This window comes from Macrobrachium nipponense, chromosome 3 (assembly GCF_015104395.2).
Source record: "Macrobrachium nipponense isolate FS-2020 chromosome 3, ASM1510439v2, whole genome shotgun sequence".
Taxonomy (NCBI): domain Eukaryota; kingdom Metazoa; phylum Arthropoda; class Malacostraca; order Decapoda; family Palaemonidae; genus Macrobrachium; species Macrobrachium nipponense.
This window is the reverse complement of record NC_087202.1, coordinates 73966222-73985001: the sequence shown is the minus strand read 5'-3', so window position 1 is coordinate 73985001 and position 18780 is coordinate 73966222. Positions and strand designations below refer to the sequence as shown.

The window sequence follows — 18780 nt, the reverse complement described above, 5'->3', positions numbered from 1 at the left end:
TTCCCTTCGTCATAACTCTAGTGACACTCGGAGCTTAACAATGCCATACAATGGTCAACGAATTTAATGGTTTTATGTAATCTCTCTCTCTCTCTCTCTCTCTCTCGCTACGATCCTGCTCTCTCTCTCTCTCTCTCTTGTATTTTAATGAAAATATACAGTAATTTGTGAATACACAGTGTTGCACATGAAAAAAGTAAATTAGTGATAATTTTAGAGATACGGCCTTAAGAAAAATTGCAAATTAGTGAAATTTTCCCTGTGGACATGTTTTCAAGAACGTCGTTCCGGCTTACAACGATTTTCGGGTTACGACGCGTCTTAAGAACGGAACCCCCGTCGTAACCCGGGGACTGCCTGTACTTCCACATAGCTTAATCCCTAGTCAGTCACTATTTTTCCAGGTATTTCTATCTTCTATCACTATCTATTCCTTTGTCTCACATGTTTACTTGAATGGAGTTGGTCCTTTAGCCTTTTAGGTCTTCCTCCCCTTTGTGTTCCTAGCACTTCCATTTACATTATCGCTTCTACAACATATTGCTAATCATCATCCCTCCTCATCAGGTGCAGAAACCATCTCAAGCTTGACTCTTGGGCTTTATCTTGCACTTTAATAACTTCTGCTGATCCTGATGTATTCAGTTCTTATCGTACCTCTTCTTATCACTCCACTTATCCAACTGAATATCCTCATTTCTGCCACACCAAACTAATTTTGTTCCGTTTTCTTCAATGGTGCCACAACATAGCAGGTCTTGCCATCAACTAATGTATTGCATCATTTAGCATAATATGGATTTTCTTGTTGCAGAGTATACCCGAGACCCCCTCCAATAATTCCATGTGGCTTGAATTCAATGTTAACCTCTTTATTATTTTATGCTTATCTCCACCCACTAGCGTAGAACATATAGACCAAGGGGGCACCTTCCTTATATCCTCAGTCAGTACATCCAGCAAAATGGTGAACAAGAAGGAGCTCACTGCTGATCCCTGAATTATAGTCTTACCTTAACCTGGAAGCTGCTAGTTACCTTTACTCCACTTCTCAAGGACTGCACTTCTCAAGGTGGTTACCATCTTATACATTTCATCAACAACACATTTTTCTGGTGCAACAGACTCCTTAAACTTCTCCACACTCCTTGCCTAGGCACTCTTATCATATACTTTTCTAGGTCAATAAAGACCATATGAAGAGGTCTATTGAAGAGCTTTATGATTCTCTCTGTACTTCTCCATTACTTGGCATACAGAGTATATTTAACAAATTGCATCAATCCCTTGCATAAAGCCTGGTTAGTGCCTTTCTATCTTGCAGTATATAATTCTTTCAAATATTTTCAGGGTATGGGCCAATAAATTAATGCCACTACAGTTCTCATAATTTTGCATGTCTCTTCTCCCTTTTGAAATTGGTATCAGCGTTCTCTCCATTTTTTTTGGTATAATTTCCTTTTCCATAATTTGTATCGTTAGCTCCCACAATATCTGTTCCCTATTAACTCAGGTTTAATGTCTCACAGGTATGCCATATGGCCCAGCAGCTTTATTGCTGTCATCTTTCTCAGACCTTCCTTTACCTCTGTCATTATCTCATTGGCCATTTCAAAATTTGGACACTCATCTCCCCTTAATCTCTCATTTCCTTCATTTTCCTCACTGAAGGCTTCCTTGTCCTCATTGAAAAGTTTTTTTCCCCACTGTTAAAAGATTATACAGTGGTACCTCGATATACGAAAGGCTCAACTTATGAAAAATTCGAGTTACGAAAGCAAATATGAAGATTTTTTTGGCTCTACATACGAAAATAGTTCAGGATACGAAAGGTGTTGCTGTAAAGTCTTGAGATTCGCCCGGACCACCGATAACAATTTTAAAACTCGCACGTCGCCAACTGAGTAGACTCACCACCATCCTCCCGCTCTCCCATTGGTTCCTGATGCTAGTCACTGCCATAAGATCCTGCTCTCCTATTGGTCAGCATCTCTCCCATCATGCATCTATGTAGTGGCATGCTTTTTCGGCCACTCGGTAGCAGCATCGTTTCTATACTCACGCCAAATTCGTTCGTTCTATACGATTTAGTTTATTAATGTAAATTCGTTAGTGATTTCGTTGTAGTACTACTTTATCGTGTGTGTGTGAGAACTTTAGTACGTACATACGTATACTACATAACTTACTTATGTACAGTATATACGTAGTCATGGGTCCCAAGAAAGTTGAAGTTCATGGAAAGAAGAGGATGCTTTCTTTGGAGACAAAGATGGAAATAATTATAAAGTATGAAGCTGGCATGCGATTGAGTGTGATTGCCAAGGAATATGGCCAAAATCCGTCAACAATAGGCACCATCCTTAAGCAGAAGGAAGCCATCAAAGCAGCTACACCTTCCAAGGGCGTGACTATTTTGTCTAGCAAGAGGAGCCACGTGCACGACGAGATGGAAAGGCTGCTTCTTGTCTGGATAAAAGACAAAGAAATCGCTGGCAATACGATAACCGAGACAGCAATCTGCCACAAGGCCCAGCTCTATTTTCGGCGATTTAATTGCCCAGGCCGAAGACGACAGAGGAGAAAGGACATCGACGCCAACCCCAGACTTCAAGGCTTCTCACGGGTGGTTCAAGAAATTCCGTAAACGGACTGGCATCCATTCGGTGGTGCGGCATGGGGAGGCGGCCAGCTCGGACACGAAAGCGGCCGAAGCCTTTATCAAGACATTCAACGAGATGACGATCAAGGAAGGCTACAGTTCTCAGCAAGTTAACTGTGATGAGACTGGCCTCTTTTGGAAAAAAATGCCTCGTCGGACGTACATCACGCAGGAAGAGAAGCTACCCTATGAAAGACAGGCTCACGCTCACACTTTGTTCGAACGCCAGTGGGGATTGCAAGGTGAAGCCCCTACTTGTGTATCATTCGGAGACTCCTCGAGCCTTCAAGGTCCACAAAGTGCTAAAGGAGAAGCTTCCAGTGATGTGGAGGGCTAATGCGAAAGCCTGGATAACAAGACTTTTGTTCACCGAGTGGGTAAACCTGTGTTTCGGCCCAACAGTGAAGAAATTCTTGGAAGAGAAGTGCCTCCCTCGGAAATGTCTGCTGTTGTTGGACAATGCCCCTGCCCACCCTCCTGGCCTCGAGGAAGATATCCTAGCGGAGTATTCTTTTATCAAGGTTCTTTATCTTCCGCCTAACACCACCCCTCTCCTCCAGCCCATGGACCAGCAAGTGATATCGAACTTCAAGAAGCTGTATACGAAACATCTTTTCAAGAGATGTTTCGACATCACCGATACCACAAACCTCACCTTGCGTGAATTTTGGAAGGAGCATTTTGATGTGATATGCATCCAACTCATCGATCAAGCTTGGCAGGAGGTTTCGAGGCGAACCTTGAATTTTTCATAGAGGAAACTCTGGCCTGATGCCGTATCATCTCGAGACTTCAAGGGATTCGATGTGGGCAAAGCTGGTGCAGATTCAGGAACAGTTGACGATCCTGAAACTGTTTCGCAACCAGATCTTGACGAGATCGTTGCACTCAGCAAGTCCACGAGGACGACATCAATGACCTTCTCAAGGAGCACCAAGAGGAGCTTACGATGGATGACCTGAAGGAGTTGGAGGCCATGCAACATAATGTCGTTCAAGAAGGGTTCTCTAGCAGCGGCGAGGAGGAGGAGGACGACCCTATGACAACGGCAGAAATTAAGGATGCTCTAGCTGCTTTTCATAAGGTGCAATCATTTGTAGAAGAGAGACACCCGAAAAGGCTTACACAGTTTGTATGCTTGTGCAGTTCGATGATGTTTGCCCGAGTTGTTTCAGGAACATTGTCAAAAGTAGGCAGAAGCAATCTTCCTTGGATCGTTATTTTTTAAAGAGGCCTTTAGTAGGAGTAAACAAAAAGGAAGATCCAATTGATACTACAAAAAACAGAAAGTTGAAAGTGGTGAAGAAATAGAAATTTTGTATTTAAAAAAAAAAATAAAAAAATGTAAAGTATAAAAAAGTATAAAAAAGGAAAAAAAAAAAAAAATAATAATAATAATAATTTTAAGTGTTTTGTAAAGTGTTACGGTTTTGTTAATGTGTTTCGTAAAGTTTAGTTTATGTTTCCTGACATTTTTAATGTGTTTCGTTAAGTGTACGTACTACGTAACAAATTTTCTGCCGTTTGTCCTCCTCTGTCGCCACTTTTGGAGATAGGCTCACTCGAAAGGTAAGGTCCCACATTTTACTACATACGTACCAATGTATGTACAGTATTTCTTGTATACCATGTACACTAATACACTTTATTTACAGGTACATAAAAGTAGTACGTATTAAGTTAGGTACTGAATGGTCCATATTGTTGTATTTCATTGTTTATTGGTCAATTTAGCTTTATTGTAAAATTTACTGGGGTGTTTTTGTAGGGCTTGGAACGAATTAGGCAATTTACATGTAAAATGCGGTTCAAGATACGAAAAGCTCAGGTTATGGCGGCCACCTAAAAACGGATTAATTCCGTACGTTGAGGTACCACTGTACTTCCTATTAAGTTCAAGTATATCATTGCTAACAGCCTTTTTTCAATGTTAACTGGTTCCCTTGTACCTTAACGAGGAAACATAAAATCCCCAAACATGAAGCCATCCCTACTGATGGTAACAGAATTATGGATCATGGTATTGTATTTGTGTAAAAAAGCATCTACATTATGGAATATGAAAAGAATAGTATAGGTACTATATACTATATTCTTGATTCTTCAAGATTTTTTTTTCAAGGTCCCTAGCTACTTTGGTGTAAAAAATTTATGAAAAATGTATTGTGATATAAGGGTTGAAATTTCATACATTAATTTTTTTTTTTTTTTTTTTTTTTTGTTTTTTTTTTTTGGGGGGGGGGGGGGGGGGGGGGGGTTAAATGTCTTGAGTTATGAGGTCATAATGTTATGCTTAATACTTTGTTGTAGCAGCCTCAACTTTTGGTCAATATCAATGCATTTTTACTTTTTGTTAGTATCTCAGAAGTGTCTTAAATGCTTCACCATAAAATTCTTTTAAAATTATCTAAATGCTGTAAAGTGGCCATGTTATTATGCACGCCCATATGACATAGTAAAATATTCAGTTAGCTTTTGTATTTTTATATTTGTAAATATCCGAGTGTGACCATTCAGTTGCCTTAGCAATATCAACAGAATGCCAAAATTTCAATGCAACTGAGCACACATTGGATTTTTTATGAATATTTGATTGTGAAATAATTTTTGAGACATTAGTCTGTAAAGGTTAAAGGGACTTGATGGGGCTGGGTATGGACCAAATTGCAGTGTGATATGTTCTCCCTTTCTCTTTCTGAGAGCAACTGAAGTTTCATTTCATACTGTGATCACTTATTTTTACTTGGTAAAATGATTATTATGGTCGAGTAAATAACGATGGTTGTCACTACATAGCAAGCTGGCTACACCTTTCATCTGCAGTGCCTCTAAGGGCCCCAACAGCCTACAACTCACCTACAGTGTTTGCCGTGTGTCATAATGGAATCTTTACAAAGACTTTTAGTTTCTTTTTTCCTTAAGCTTCAATAATCAGGTAGGTTTACAGCAGGGATAAAATGCAAAATAAAATAGTGGCAAATAGGAGCATAAGCACTCCTAATAGTTTCAGTCCACCAAAAAGTTGCCACCCATATTCATTTAAAATTTGCATTGGATGACCTTATTCAATATATTTAATACCTGGATTGATTAAAAATAATAATATAGTAAAGTCCTGTATATATCAAAACAAAGACCCTGTTTTCTCCAGTACGAAAAGGGGAGAACTGAAAATTCTCCTTCAGTTTAGAAATTTAGAATTAGTAAAGTAAGTATATCTACCAGACATATGTCAAGAAACTTTTCTAGTCATCATCATGTGACTGGTATATACAAAAAAGATATGATCAACATTACCTGTTATTCTTCATTGCTGTATGCTTCCCCAGATCCAAATTCTCTAATGCAAAATCTACAAAATTTTGCTTCTTCTTCATCAACACATCATGTTCAAACCTGAAAGAAATTAACACTTTTAAACTAAATTCTTCAACCTGTGGATATCACTAATTTTTTTTAACCCTTAAGAGCCAGGTTAAAAAAATCAGTATGCAGCACCCCAGGCCTGGGAAACTTTGAGGTTGGCCAATTTAAGAAAAACACATCAATGGAAAGAGAAAGACATGCAAATGCACAAGGTGTAAGAAAAAAAATTCAAATAAATTTTCCCTCCCTTCTATAAAAGTTGCACATTTTCTAAGGCAATTTGTTATGTTTCATAGCTACAAACCTGAGGTCTTAACAATACAATAATTTTCAAGCACCTAGCTGGATCCGGTTAAACAATCGGAGATTAAAAAGCAAGGAATCTGTGAGATTGGCAACACGTGCGTATATCAGGTGAAAACTAGTCAAACCGCCTGGGTGAGCGATGCAGTTGCTTACTCTCTGCCATCCCAGTTGTTTGCCTGTTTTTGCTCTTTTGCTTGTCTGCGTGTGTGTGTGCTTGTGTTATTATGGCTTCCTCTGTGTCTTCTCGCCCTCGCTAACATAGGTGCCCGGGTACTCAAGGTTTCCCGTGTTCTCGTTTCCTGGCTTCTTCAGCTACGGACCACATGCAGTAGGTTCCGTGCTAATTTTTGTACTATGTATAACAAATCCCTGCCCAGAATGTTGTGCGTTGCCTAAATTGCATTGGAAGTTATTTTATAGTAAGAGGGAGCATCATAATTGCATTGGAAGTTATTTTATAGTAAGAGGGAGCATCATAAGAGTTTCGACTCTTCCCTCATGGGAAGGGTTTTCATCACCTCGCCCAGATGCTTCATCTTCTTCCTCAGTCACACCCCATGATGCTAGAGTTTGTGTGCCTGTAGCACCTTCCTTTTCTTCCATCGATTTGTCTAACAAGATCAGCTCTAGCATAGTACATGCACCATATGGAGCCTTAGGTACTTGTCAATCACTTACCTCATTCTTTCTATAGTCTGGGAGATATGAAGCTCCAGGATCATTGGGGCTGAGAGTTCTGGATTTTTATGATAAAACTGTTTTATTAAATCTTTGATTACAGCCCCACACTCATATATTGCTGAGTTATAACTTATCATAAGTGGCAAAAACAGATTGCTGATTGCCTTCAGTGGTGATAGCACCTGATAGATCCATTAAAGCACTCATGAATCAGGACAGGTCAGAAACCAAGGTTTGGCAACTCAGGTCATCTTAGGTGGGAATGAGCCCCTTTAAACTCTAAAGTAAAGCACTTCCATATGTCCATTTATACAATTAGTATTGGCTAAGTCAGGAAAAAAAAAAAAAAAAAAAAAAAGACAAATGGGGGGGGGGGTGGGGGGGGGGGGGGATGGACAGCATGAGGAGGGGGTAGCGAGCATCCATGAAGGGCGTCAGCAAACCCTCCAAGGACAGTGAACCCCATAGCCCAAGCATCCCCCAAAGCACCACCATCTTGGACGCCTCCAACTCTGCAATAAAAGACAATAATGAAAAAGCCTCCTCCCTCTCGGGAATCAAATTAACTCCCGAAGAAGGGGTGACATTACATAAATCACCCTGAGCCTCCCGATACTTCCAACAACGAATCGATGGAAGAAAAGGAAGGGGACAAAAGCTTAACACTACTATGGGGTGTGAACACAGCAGGAGATGAAGCATCGGGAAGAGGAGAAGAAAAACCCTCCCACAAAGGAAGAGTAGAAACCCTATGATGCTCTCTCTTGCTATAAAGTAACTTCCACTGCTCTTTAGGCCATGCACGGCATTCTGTGCAAGGATTCATTATTGTACAAACATTAGAGCGACACCTAATACAAGTGACGTGGGGGTCGGTCACATCCGAAGCCAAAAAACGAGAACACGGAAAACCTGGAGTTCCGCGGCACACACGTTGACAAGGACAAGAAGGAGCAGAAGAATCCATAATAACAGCACACACACATACACACACACACTAAAACATAATCGAAACGGGCAATGAACCGGGTAAAGGCCGAGAGAGGTAAAATACAACTCTCGCCCAGGCGGTTAAGAAAAGACTGAAGTGGTGGCGTAGATGCGTGGTCCTTGACCACTCTTCACCCAATATACGGACGCGTTGCCAGATCTCATAAGATTCCTTGCTTTCATCTGCGATTTAACCAGATCCAGCTGGGCACTAGAAATTATCCTATTGTTAAGATCAAAAGTTTGTTTGCGTATGAACAAAAACATAACATACACATGAGATGTAGAGGCTAATAAGCTCTGATATCCCTGTCCCTAGGTGTGTTTTAGATGATTAGATGAGAAATATTAGAACTAGAAACATGAAAGAGGTGATTCCCTAGGGCCTCTCCCAAGGATGAAACTGGAATTCTTGCAACTAATGATCCCAATGAATACAAATCCTATTGCTTCAGTTTCAAATCCCTTTGAAAGAACCTCACAAATGTAGATTTGCAACTCTGGGTAACTACATTTAAAATAACTCTCCATTTAAATATGTACATTTATAGGAGCCAGGGAGTGTATGCATGTCAAAAATATAGTTACAAGAAAAGTGAATTGCCTAGCATAGGACAACTACTACCTTTTCCTATTCATCCTCACTGCCATCCCAAAGCTAAAGTCACTTGCCTTAATGCATCTTCTACAAGCTAAAACATCTAAATTCTCCCTCACTTTATCATACCATCTAATTCTCTGCATCCTCCTCATCCTGCCCCTAACAGGTTCCATCCAAGCCCTCCTTCCTCACTCAGCCATACTCTATGTCCAAACCCTCTGTCTCATCTCTCTTATATCAGTATCTTTAAAACCTCTTCACCTTTATTCTTCAGTTTCTAATCCCCGTAGGGGGGTAATGCCGTCAGTGCACCTCATGCGGTACACTGTAGGCATTACTTAAGGTTCTTTGCATCGTGCCTTCGGCTCCAGTTGCAACCCCTTTTGTTCCTTTTACTGTACCCCCTTTCATATTCGCTTTCTTCCATCTTACTTTCCACCCTCTCCTATCAATTGATTCATAGTGCAACTGCAAGGTTTTCCTCCTGTTACACCTTTCAAACCATTTACTGTCAATTTCCATTTCAGCATTGAATGACCTCATTGGTCCCAGTGCTTGGCCTTTGGCCTAAATTCTATATTCGATCACTTTCTACTCTATGCACACAGCAAGATCCCAAAATCCACCTCAGCATCCTCATCTCTGCTTCTGCTTTAGTTCCCCGTTCTTTCTTTGTGCCCATGTTTCTGAACCATAATCATCACAAGTCTGGTCACTATACAACAGATCCTCCTTTTTATCACCCACTACCCCTACCACCACCTTCCATTTCCCCCAGCTGCTTTTATCTTGCTTTCAACCTCAGCTTCAACCCTCCCTCCTGGCTTCTTACACTTTTTAGCAATTCTTCTTCAGTCTTTGCCATAATCACAAGATCAGCTGCATATAATAACTCCCATAGCTTTTCATTCTTAATCTCTTCACTCAATACATCCTTGACCAGTACAAACAGAAATGGGCTACATCCTGACTCTTGATGTAGTAAACAAACTCTGACTTCAAATATTTCTCTTTTGCCACAAGCTCTTATTACTGCTATTCTTGTTCTTTAATAAATAATTTAACCTAACCTAACTAACTTTTCCGGCACTTTCCTCTTTCATGAACTCCAAAACACTACCTCCCTTCGTATTCTTTTAAATGCCTTCTCCAGGTCTTAACGTGCACAGTGCAACTTCTGATTACCTTCTAGCCTCTTTCCCGTAACAGTCATATTACAAGGACTCGGCATCAACTGTGCCTCTCCTTCTAATGAAACCTACTGCTGTTAACCAATCTTCACAACTACTTGTAACCCCCCATCAAGTAATCTTTCTAAGGCCTTCACCAAATGTGCTGTTAGCTTAATGCTTCTATAACCACCACACTTTGTAATATCTTCCTTCTTTGTAAGCATTTTTAATACCAGGCTTTCTTCCCAGTCACCTGGCCTTCCATACTCCTCCAAAATTGCTTGTAACAGTTCCAGTATCCATTCTTTCCCTTCTACACCAGACTATGCCTTTAAATTTCAATTTGCACCTCTGATGACCCTGGAGCTTTGGCATTCTTCACTTTACTTATATACTACTTACATCTCCATCACTGGCCCTTCCACCCACCTCAACTCCCCCAGCCCCTTCTATCTCTGTCGAGGTTTAAAAGATGCTTATAATAATCAAGCAAATTTTGTTCTATGCTTCAACCTTTTACAAGATATTTCTTTCTCTTTAAGGCCACCTCCCCATAAGGGGTAGTGCTGTCAGTGTACCTCACATGCTGTAACCCCTTTCATTCCTTTCACTATACCTCTGTTCATATTCTCTTTCCTCCATCTTACTTTTCACCCTCTCCTAATACATTTTTTGACATTATTTCAGTGTTGAATGATCTCATAGGTCCCAGCACTTGACCTTTAGCCTAAATTTTATATTCCAGTTCCAATTTAATGCCACCTGACTAACCCAGATCTTGTCTGCTTTTTCATTAAGTATATTATTCTGTAAGGAGCCATAACCAATGTCCTTAGTTTCCCTTTCTATTCTTCAGCACTTTGCATGTTTTGCCTTCTAATCCTATAAAGCCACAGAATAATCCTATACCCTATATTCCACCACCACCTATCATCCCCTTTTGACACTCCATGACCAATTTTTTACCCAACTGCTTTCTCAGCAGATTTCTTACATTTTCTACATTACGAACTCCCCTCACTCTTAAATTTATTCTTAATTGATGACTTTATCTTTTGTACCTCTCACGTTACTTTCACAGTTCTTTTGAGAATACCATAGTTTAACTAAAGTTCTTTCACACGCCTCATGAAGGATTACCTTAAAATTGATTAAAATGTTCTTGTTTTCCCTAACCATAAGGCTCTGTATTCTTCCACTTTCATATACGTGCTGCTAAATGACAATCTGCCTTCACAAACCAGGTGTTAATACAAACTAATTCAAATCATACTTTCTTTCTTCAAGCCTTACTCCACAAATCCTTGGCCTCCATGAACCCCTTATCCACTTCTACTCTTTCTAACTTGACCATTCATATCTGTACCTATGACTATTTTCTCCATCCTTTACCATTCTAATTGTTGTTTCTAGTGCTTCCTTAAATATTCACTTCTTTCCTCATAACAACCTATCTGAGGTAGGTACAGTAGAACCTTGGTCCTCAACCGTATTAAAACTCGACATAATCAGATTTTGACGCAAAATTTTGAGTAAATTTTGCATAAGAGCTTGAGCAAAAACAAGAATCTGACCCAATGAACCATATGATTTTTGTAAACAAAAGTGTTTCGGTCAGTCACCGCTAGTTCGCATTGTTGTTTAAAGTCAGTCCACTCTGCTGCTACAGTATTGAGCAAGTACATGCTTGTACAGGAATATTTCCTTAGTTTTTGGGGCGCTCTGTATTATATTTTGATTCAATCATGGGTCCCAAGACAGCCATTGCAGACAAGCAGAAGAGAAAATGGTAAGAACCACAACTGAACATAAAAAAATTATTGAGAAGTATGAAAGAGGCATTTGTGCGACTGATTTAGCATCTTATTTTTTATATTTTATTAATTTACTGTAATAATTAGGCTTGTTTTTTAATATTTTGTTATTAGCTAAGAGTTTTGTGCCTACCCATTACAATAAATACTATACCAAGCCTAGCCTATGGCGCTCAGTCAACCTTTGGTAATATGGCCACATTGGACGTAGGCCAGTTTTTTTTATTATCCTATTGTTAAGGCCAAAGGTTTTTAAGCTATGAAAAATACAACTTGAATAAAAATTTGCTATTCCACCCCTGGCTTAGCTAGCTAGCCTATGCAAACATATGCTAACCTAATGATGATAGAATCCAAATAAATAAGAGTAGTATACTATACTTGAATGTTGTATAGCTGTGTATTAATCACAAAACATCCAGAAATATGACAATTTTCCACACAAAATGTTGCACTTAAGGCTTCAGTTACAATATATCAACCTATCTAAACTAATACTCACAATCAAATATCACTACTATCACACACAAGCAACCCCAAAGTAGTGTTGAATGCACATACAGACACTGTCCTGTTTAAGAACATTCAGAGATGTGAACAAATGTGATCGTAAATTAAAATTGTTTGGAGCGCTCCCCTTTGCCACCCATATGATATCATCACAAGCATAGCGAAAAATTAATCTTAAAAACTGTTATGTAGTAGATGATAAGTAAAGAAGTCTGTGAAATTGAGGTGTTACTGTATTTACTTAAATGATATTATTATTATTAATTATTATTATTTTTATTATTATTATTATCATTATTACCATCAGTGTATATCTAACCAGCCTGAGAAGAGTCTACTTGGGACTCAGAGGTCTGGAAAAACTAAGCCCTATTAATAATAACCATCAGTATATAAAAGGAATTATCATAACAAAGTAACTGACATTGGTTGGTACCAGCATATTCATCATATAGTATCTAAATATGCCTCCATATACTTAGTTTTGGTAGATTCCACTCATAATGCACATTATATCTAAGTTAGCTAAATGTGAACTATCACACATTCAATTGGGCTCACCAAAGTTTTGGCCCTTTGAATAATTCATTACTATTTCTGATAACTAAGAACCACATATTATTTCAAGCAAAATACTGGGATAAAAAGTGCAAGGACTAACATAATCAAATTGTGTAACAGCTGTTTCCTAATGTTAGTTATCGTAACTATTCCACATTTAATATCTGTTGAATTATATTCATCAACTTCTTAAAAACTTGTTAATTTTTTTTGCTGTCCCTTTTATTACTGAAGTGACCTCGGTTTTTCTTAAACACCACAGCTAACTGTGTTGGATTTTAAAATCTTTGGCAATGAACATATGTACTACTGTATTTCAAATAAAACTACAATAACATCCTTTACCTGTTTAGATGGAGGATTAGCACTGGAGGGAGTTTCCAAATGTCAAGTTTCCGTACACAGCCCCGTAATCTTTTGCACTTGGAACATTTATATTCAATCCTGCTGTCCTTATAGTAATGCTGAAGTAACTCCTATGGGAAACATAAAACCACTATCAATGTCAATCTCAAGTGTATATGTCCATTCAAGAATGACAGTAATATTCAATGATACATTATTTTACACAGCAGATTATCTTTATTATTTATTCAAAGTAAATTAAAAGATCACTGAGTCTCACTGCTAAACACTAACAGGGCTCATCCAAAAGATATGTTCTTAAATGAGAATTTAAATGGACATGGTAAGATGGCAAGACTGGGAAAGAAGGTTGAAGTGAAAGGGCACTGCAAAAAATCTTAGCACCATTTAATGTACCTTGCAAGTGCACTGATGTATATGATATATACAATCAATCAAAAGCCAATTGCAGATTGAAATCCCTCTAGAAATTCTTTTCTCAAAGTCTTTTCAATTCTGTGATCAAATACTTTTCATTTCACTGCTTGTTCTCTTGCCATACTGAATTTTACTAAAGCAATCACAGGACTATCATATCAGTATTAAATAACTAAATAATCTATATTTATATACAGTGAAACAAATACTAAATAAAAAAAATTAACAATAAATGAATGAATTAATTAATTAAGGAAAGAACAACATATCATAACATTAAAAAAATTAAATTATGCTCAAGTGTATCCTCAGGCAAGGGAACATATTCAAGAATTTGGAAGCTTACAGTGCAGTCACCAACTGGCAAAGGGCAAGCAGGTAATGTAGTATGAAAACACATATGGTCAAAATACAGTGGACCCCCCTTACCCACGTTCTCGGCATTCCCAGACTCGCATCTTCGCAGATTTCTCTATGGATCACATCTACCCATTATTTGCAGGAAATTCGCATAATCAGTATTTTTTTTTTATGAGAAATATCCACAAATTACTGTATTTTTACATTAATTTCATGATTAAATGCACTTTTTGTGATAAAACTATTAAAAACACCATTTATGTATAAGCATTTTTAATGGGTTTTCTCGAGTTTGAACTAACAAAATACGATGTTTTAAGTGTTTTTATAAGGGTTCTAAGTATTCGCGGATTCCAGCTATTCGTGGGGGGGTCTGGTATGCATCCCCCTTGAATAGTACACGGGGTCCACTGTGGTAACAATCTTATTAATTAAGCCAATCATAGTGGAAAATAGAAGTGCTTAAACACTTCAGCAAGAGAAAAAAATATTTGATAAAGCTGTCAGTAGCATCAATATACCTAAAATCAAACCATATTTTCATGCTGTCAGTAGCATCCGTATGCCTAAAACCAGATCATATTTTACAATCTTAAAAAATATGCAAAGAAATTGGTGCAGCATGAAAGCACCAACCCCGACAGCTTTCAACGTCTCATACTGTGAAATATGAAGTATCTGTTAAGACTACACATTTTATATAATAACAATCACTCATGGAAAGACCAACCAACTACCACAGCTAATGGTAATGATGTGTTTGCAATTCAGACAACTTTTTAAAAAGATATTCCACAACTGCACACAATTTTATTCTATCTATTAATTAAAACCTTCTCCCAATAACTAGACAAAATTATGAATAAAAACATAGCACACATCATCTCTGATGATGTGTTCAACAGCAAAATAAAGCATTTTATCTACTCTTAATGAAAAGCATTTTACTTACTCTTAATGTACAACGTCCACTTGATGGAAAAGATAAGGAAATGATAGAAAATGGTTCAAAAGTCAGTGACCTGTGAGAACAGGTGTCACATTCAATAACAGATCGATGAAGACCATGGAAAAGTGAGCATACTATAGAATCATCTCTCCTCCGCAACTCTTCTTGCATTTTTTCTGCTGCTACATAATCTGGAATGTCGTCATAATTCTGTTCCTTCATTGGCAACTTCTTTCCTGTGATCTGTTTTGATCAAATTGTAATTAGTTTCAATAACAAGCTCTTTAATTATGGGTAATCCATCTAAAATGTAACATTAAAGATAACCATACAATGAATTGGGAAAAATTCCTCTTTGAAATTTACATATGTTGCAGCTAGTATTAAAGAAATGCCTGAACTGAAAAACTTAAAATTACATATATGTAATTAACAAAGTACATACTTTGAACACTGACCATGAAAAGAAAAAGATATCTGAGGGTTAGTAGTTAACGCAAAGTGAGTTATCAGAAATTTATCAGGGCAATCTTAAATATCAAAAATACATTCCTTTAATAGTCTATGCAGGCTCTATTATTTAAGAAGATAACATTTACAGCTCTAAAATTAATGACAGACCTCATTAAAATCATAAAAATGTGCAAGGGTAGTGGTTGGAAAACTCCTATCTTCCAAAAATCAATCACACTGAAAAGGCATTTCTGAGCAGTACTTAAAAAATTTATTTTATACTTTTCAAAATTGAATAATACAGAATTAAATGTCATGAAAAGAAGGTGATAAATGTGATTTCAATAACTGACAATAGCAGTATTTACCATGTTTGGCAAGAACTGCATTGTTACGTATACATCCATCCATAGCAAAGCTTCCATCTATGTAACCTGTATTTTTGTTTGTTCAACAAGAGTTCTAATGTTACTTTGGCATCAAAGAAGGCATTTCTCATCCATTTCTTCCCACCTTTCTTTATCTTGATTACCTTGTTAGTTAAAAAAATGTTATAGCTTAAGTTGTTGTTCAATGCTTTTTATTGAATTATGGCACTGTGCTGTGCTTTGTGTAATTTTGTCAGTTTAGCCCCACATACAACTTTGAAAAGTCTGGCGCCAGATCATAATGCAGGACTTGGATCTTCCTAACAATCTTTTATCAAAATTGAAAGTGGAGAACCACCTGAAACTCTTCATCGTGATTTAATAATACTGTGTAGTATATCAAAAATCACAATATATATACGTATATATATATATATATATATATCATATATATATATATATATATTATATATATTATATATATATATATATATATATATAATCACTCACTTCATTTTTTCAATTACAGCCAAGACTGAGTTAATAAATATAAATATTATAAAAGTTCACCTAGAAATAGAGTTACCTTCTCCTTGGATTATGCATATGGTATGAACTTGTACACTCTTGAAATATTGAATTATTAACTAAATATGTACCCTAGAACATAAACAATGTAACAGAAACCATAGGAAATACAGGTTCACACTACACAACATATACTAATGGGTCCAAATATCCATCAGGCATGGTATTTGCAGGCATTCTGCCAACACACCAATTCAACAATGCTTCTGTTGTCACAACAGAATTCAAAGCAATAGGATGTGCAATCACAGAAATTTAAAACTTTTGGTAACTAGAAGCCCTTCAGATTTATAATCCAAGAAATACCCTTGCCCAAGTTTTTAGGGGCTGCTGAATAGCAAGACTGGCTAATCTAGATAAACAGCTAACACAAGAAATCAAATTTACACTTCTCAATTTATATCAAGATAGTAAAAATCCTTGTCGGGGGTTAGTGCTGTCAGTGCACCTCATGCTGTGCACTGTAGGCATTTACTTGAGGTTCTTTGCAGCATCACTTGCCATGTTCCACTTTTTGAAGCCAGCAATATTCTTTAGTCTCATCTATGGCATTTGCCTGGGCCAATAAGCCAATCAATGGACTTGTTACAAGAACAAGAGGGCTGACCACACAAGGAAGGGCAAGTACTCTGCTTCCAAAGTTTCTGCTGCTACAAGAGCAGGAGTTGGTGCTACACAAGGAAGGTCAAGCGGTTTGATATAAAAATTTTGGCTTCTCTAATATGGAATTTTCAGCTATGTGGTTGGCCTCTGGATTTTTAGTCAAGAAGCAACAACCTTTTTAGCAATGCGCCACTGCCCAATGTTTACATTGCCCCTGTAGGTACATGAAAAAGACGCATTTCACATGTACCAGTATTATTACGTTGTTATTATGTTAAAACATTATTTCACATGTTGCGCGCCATTAGAGTATCCCATGTTAAGTCCAGTAATATGATATGGCAACATTTAAGTATTGGCAACATTGTAATTATTGCTCGTGAGGCAGTCTCGTCTCGTCTGTCGTTTGTTAAGCTGTCTGCTGTTTGTCCCCTGGATCTTGTATATTTCTACAATAGACATTTAGAACCTACATTCAAGTTGTGTCCTTGCCCCTCCACTTAAGGTTAAGGAGTTACCAACACATACATGGCGCAGTGAACTGAACGGAAGTGTCGTATTGTGTGAAGATTATCAAGACTTGGACTTCAGGAACCGGACGGTCATGGCCATATGGATGAACGTTTAGTTCAAAAGTGCTTTCGTGTGTGTCCCAGCTGATATATTCTATGTCATGTGCAGTGTAGTGCCTCAAGTACTGTGAAGTGCATTGTGCTTTTATAGTGCCTTTTTTGTGTGCTCAGTGATGTTATGGTCATTTTATTGAGTACCCATTTATTCTGTTGGTGGCTTTGCCGGAGCACCGACTGTCACACCCGCACTTCATGCCATATCACGGGATGACTGAGATTCAGGACTCGACTTGGCAACGTCGCCTTGGATGTGAGCTGCCGTAGGCAGACACTATCGCATCATTAGTCCCCTCGTTGGCTGACGTATTTCTCGCACATACGCACACACTCACGCTTTAACGAATTTTATTTATTATTCTTGTATCAGACGTTTGGAATAATTTTAATAATTTTCTTGTTGAAACTTTATTCTTGCGCACTGCACATTGGCAATAATGACGGACTCGAAAGGTACGCCTGCAGACCAATTAGAAGAGCCCACAGAACAGTGGCAATCCAGTAATGTGGGCGCCCCACACTCTGAGTGTTGGGGGAGTGTTGGAGCATCCAGTCTCTCCCTCCCACCACTCTTAAGTCCCCACTACCAGCCATATACCTCTCAAGCTACTGGGACAGATTTCCTCGCTTTGATTAAGTTTTTAGGAGGAATCTCGCTTGTATGAGGATGAGAGAAGAAAGAAAGGAAGATGAAACAAGAAGACAAGACAGACAACGTGAAGAAGAAAGAAGAAGGGAACAAGAAAACAATTCGCCTTAGAGAAGATGATCTTAGAAGAGAAGAGGAGAATGCAAGGTTACTGCCCTCATTCAAAACTCTTGCCACCAAATCATCCATTCTCATTCAGGTCCCACCCTTACACCTGGCACAGAGGTGGTTTCGAACTCCAGTCAACCCTCTCTTCCACCACCACAGAAAGCAACCGCGCAAACGCCACCCCCACTGAAGGCAGATGCAACATTCCAGATGTTCAGGAATGGAGACGTCGGTGGGATGACTATGCTGTCATGGTGGATCTTTCTAAGCTTCCACGGGAAAAGCAAATGATCCAGATGAGGATGTGTTTAACCCTGGAAACGCAGCGTGTTTTAGAACACACACTTCAAATATCTCCCTCAACAGATAAGCCTGTAGATGAAGTCCTGGACGCCTTACAGTCACATATAAAGGGTTTAAGGAATGAAGTACTTCGCCGAAGAGAGTTACTTAGCTGCAAGCAATCGGAAGGAGAATCTTTCGCTGATTTCTATGTGAAACTTCGACGCCTTGCGGAAGAAGTTTGATTTATGCCCAGGTACCGCCGTCACATGTGAAGAGGACCCAGCTGAAAATGATTACTTGTTGATGGGCATTCGAGACGCGGACTTGGTTTCAGAAGTTGAT

General features: G+C 38.3%; 1 protein-coding gene across 1 annotated transcript in view; it reads right to left on the bottom strand.

The window, feature by feature from the left end:
- LOC135222423 (ubiquitin carboxyl-terminal hydrolase 8-like) overlaps positions 1-18780 on the bottom strand; it is a 148686-nt gene that overhangs the window by 11731 nt on the left and 118175 nt on the right. Inside the window, exons 13-15 of the mRNA XM_064260509.1 lie at positions 14759-14998; positions 13009-13139; positions 5960-6058 (exon numbers count right to left, since the gene is read on the bottom strand). Of these exons, the coding sequence (XP_064116579.1) occupies positions 5960-6058; positions 13009-13139; positions 14759-14998 (470 nt within the window). The remainder of the gene's footprint in view (positions 1-5959; positions 6059-13008; positions 13140-14758; positions 14999-18780) is intronic.